This window comes from Colobus angolensis, unplaced genomic scaffold (genome assembly GCF_000951035.1).
Source record: "Colobus angolensis palliatus isolate OR3802 unplaced genomic scaffold, Cang.pa_1.0 Scaffold76, whole genome shotgun sequence".
Classification (NCBI taxonomy): Eukaryota; Metazoa; Chordata; class Mammalia; order Primates; family Cercopithecidae; genus Colobus; species Colobus angolensis.
The window spans coordinates 54625-57193 of record NW_012121376.1 but is presented as its reverse complement, the minus strand read 5'-3'; the positions used below and the strand labels follow the sequence as shown (position 1 = coordinate 57193).

The 2569-nt window shown below is 54.6% G+C and overlaps 1 protein-coding gene across 3 annotated transcripts in view; it reads left to right on the top strand.

The window, feature by feature from the left end:
* The first annotated feature begins 935 nt into the window (after window positions 1–935).
* GAS8 (growth arrest-specific 8) overlaps window positions 936–2569 on the top strand; it is a 31309-nt gene continuing 29675 nt past the window's right edge. For all 3 annotated transcript variants that reach the window (XM_011927956.1, XM_011927954.1, XM_011927955.1), the window contains exon 1: window positions 936–1061. Coding sequence is in view for 1 of the 3 variants with exons in the window: in XM_011927954.1 (XP_011783344.1) it covers window positions 1059–1061 (3 nt within the window). In the remaining 2 variants the exon portion in view is untranslated. The remainder of the gene's footprint in view (window positions 1062–2569) is intronic.

Sequence of the window (2569 nt, the reverse complement as noted above, 5' to 3'; positions counted from 1 at the left end):
AAAAAAAAAAAGCTGGGTGTGGTGTCTCACACCTGTAGTCCCAGCTTCTCAGGAGGCTGAAGTGGGAGGATTGCTTGAGTCCAGGAGGTCGAGGCTGCAGTGAGTTGTGATCACAGCCTAGGCGACAGGAGACCCTGTCTCCAAAAAAAAAAAAAAAAGAAAAAAAAAAGAAAAAGAAAAAAAAGAAGCACCTGTTGATGACAAACTCAGCCTTCGGGATGACATAGATGGTTGTATGTAGGTAACAGGGTGGTTTCAGGGATGGCAGATTCACTTTAGAAATTGTAAAATGCCTAACGGTCTTCAGAACAAGAGATTAGTTAGAAAAGGAAAGTGACAACTGTGTGTTTTCTGTAGGGCCTGTCAGAAAGTCTCTGGTTTCTCTTCATCCCTGAGGTCTGGGAAGGAGGCCTTTTCAGGAAGAGCAGTTTATTTTTGTGAAAGGGATACTTCCTGATTTCAAACATTTGGAACTAAAGTGGAACCTATTTTTCTTTCCTATTTCTACGTTTTTGGGGTGTATGTAAACCCACCAGCGCAGCAGCTGGGAGGACCCCTCAAAGCGGGGCGGGTTGGGTGAGTGAATCCCAGAGGGTAGAGTCTTTGCCCAGATTTGAATCTCATTTGGGTAATGTTTCAGAGCCCTGGGTGGCAGACTGACCATTTATTCCACGGTCCTTCATTCACTCATCCAGCCACTCAGCACATCTTTACTGAGCACGTGCCCTGTGCCGTTCTAGGCGCTGAAGGATAGAAGTGAACGGTTCTCTCCTCATGGAGCTTAGGTTCCAGCAATAAGCAAAACATGTCCTGCAGCGAAAGGCTTCTGGGCTTCTGGCCTGCCGGCCAGATCTTCCCAACTTTCACAACCGGGTTCCTTCCTGACGCCCGTCTCTAGGGACGCACTCCCGCGGTTGGCAGGGCTGGGGCCCGGCGGAGTCTCGCGAGGATCCGGTGACTTATCGCGGTAGCGCCCAGCGGTTGCCGGGAAACGGCGTGGCTTCCGGGGGGCGGGCGCGTTGGTCCGGGAGTCGCGGCTGGGCCTGTCCGCTGGCGTCATGGTGAGCAGGGTTTGGAGCGGGGCTGAGGTCCTCGGCAGGGGCCTGGAGACCTCGGGGCAGGGGGGCCTCGGTACACAGAGACCCTGGGAATGGGAGGACTGGAGCGCTGGGTTCCTGGAATTGAGAGCTCGGTGCTCTTGTGAAGGTCTCCGTGGGGCAAACTCGGGATGCTCCTGGCCCCGGGGCCTGCCCGCACTCGGAGCTGAGACCTGGGCTGCCAGGGGTGGTCATGGAAAGCCCAGGACCCAGGGTCGGCAGCGCACGGTCCGCAGAAGAGTGAACATGCGTCAAGGGGACTCCCAACCTGGAATGGGAGACTCAGTCTGTTGGATCCCCGGGACCTGGGGTTTCACTTCACAGGGGCTTTGCAGCGCACCAGGGTGCTCATGGAATAGAGCCGGGGGCAGGGATTACCCTGAGCCCTTTGGTCTCCGGAATGGAGAGCCTGGGGCACACCAGAGTGGCTAGAGCTCCCTCTACACCAAGGAGGCCTGGACAGGTCCAGTGCCCTTGGAGTGCGCAGGGCACAACCTTGGGATACAGGAACCACTGTTCCCTTGGAAAGCCTGGCAGGAGTCAGGCCCAGACCGAGAAGAGCAAGGCGGAGCTCGTGGCCTCATCAGCGCCATCTCTGTCGTTCTCGTGTAAAGGGCTCTCCCTTTGTGATACAGGAATTGTCAGTAAGTCAATTTCTGGGCAGGTGTGGCAGGGTGGGTTTCAGCTGGTGGGGGAGGAAAGCTCTGGGAGCTCCACCAAGTCCCTGCAGCTGGCTGCGAAGGTCCCAAATGCTAAGTGATGCTGAACCTTCCTCTGCGGCCTTTAGGGCTTTGTGATAAGGTAGCCTTCTTGGAGTGGGGGGATTAGAAAGAGAGCAGTACATTACGAATTAAGATTTGAGTGGATGAGTTTTTTGACCCAGGAACGGTCTTCTGAAAACAGACTGTGAAAGAAACTACCAAACTAGGCCAGGAGTCTGGGCGCGGTAGCTCACACCTGTAATCCCAGCTCTTTGGGAGGCCGAGGCAGGCAGATCATGAGGTCAAGAGATCGAGACCATCCTGGCCAACTTGGTGAAACTCAGTATGTAGTAAAAATACAAAAATTAGCCAGGCGTGGTGGCGGCGCCTGTAGTTCCAGCTACTGGGGAGCGGGGCATGGTGGGTGACGGGTGACGCCCGTAAACCCAGCACTTTGGGAGGCCAAGGTGGGTGGATCACTTGAGGTCAGGAGTTGGAGACCAGCCTGTTCAACATGGTGAAAACCTGTCTCTACTAAAAATACAAAAAAAAAAAAAAAATTTCCTGAGTGTGGTGGTGTGCACCTGTAGTCCCAGCTACTTGGGAGGCTGAGGCAGGAGAATTGCTTGAACCTGGAAGGTAGAGGTTGTGTAGTGGGATTTTTAAGGAATCAGACAGGCCAGGCGCGGTGGCTCAAGCCTGTAATCCCAGCACTTTGGGAGGCCGAGACGGGCGGATCACGAGGTCAGGAGATCGAGACCATCCTGGCTA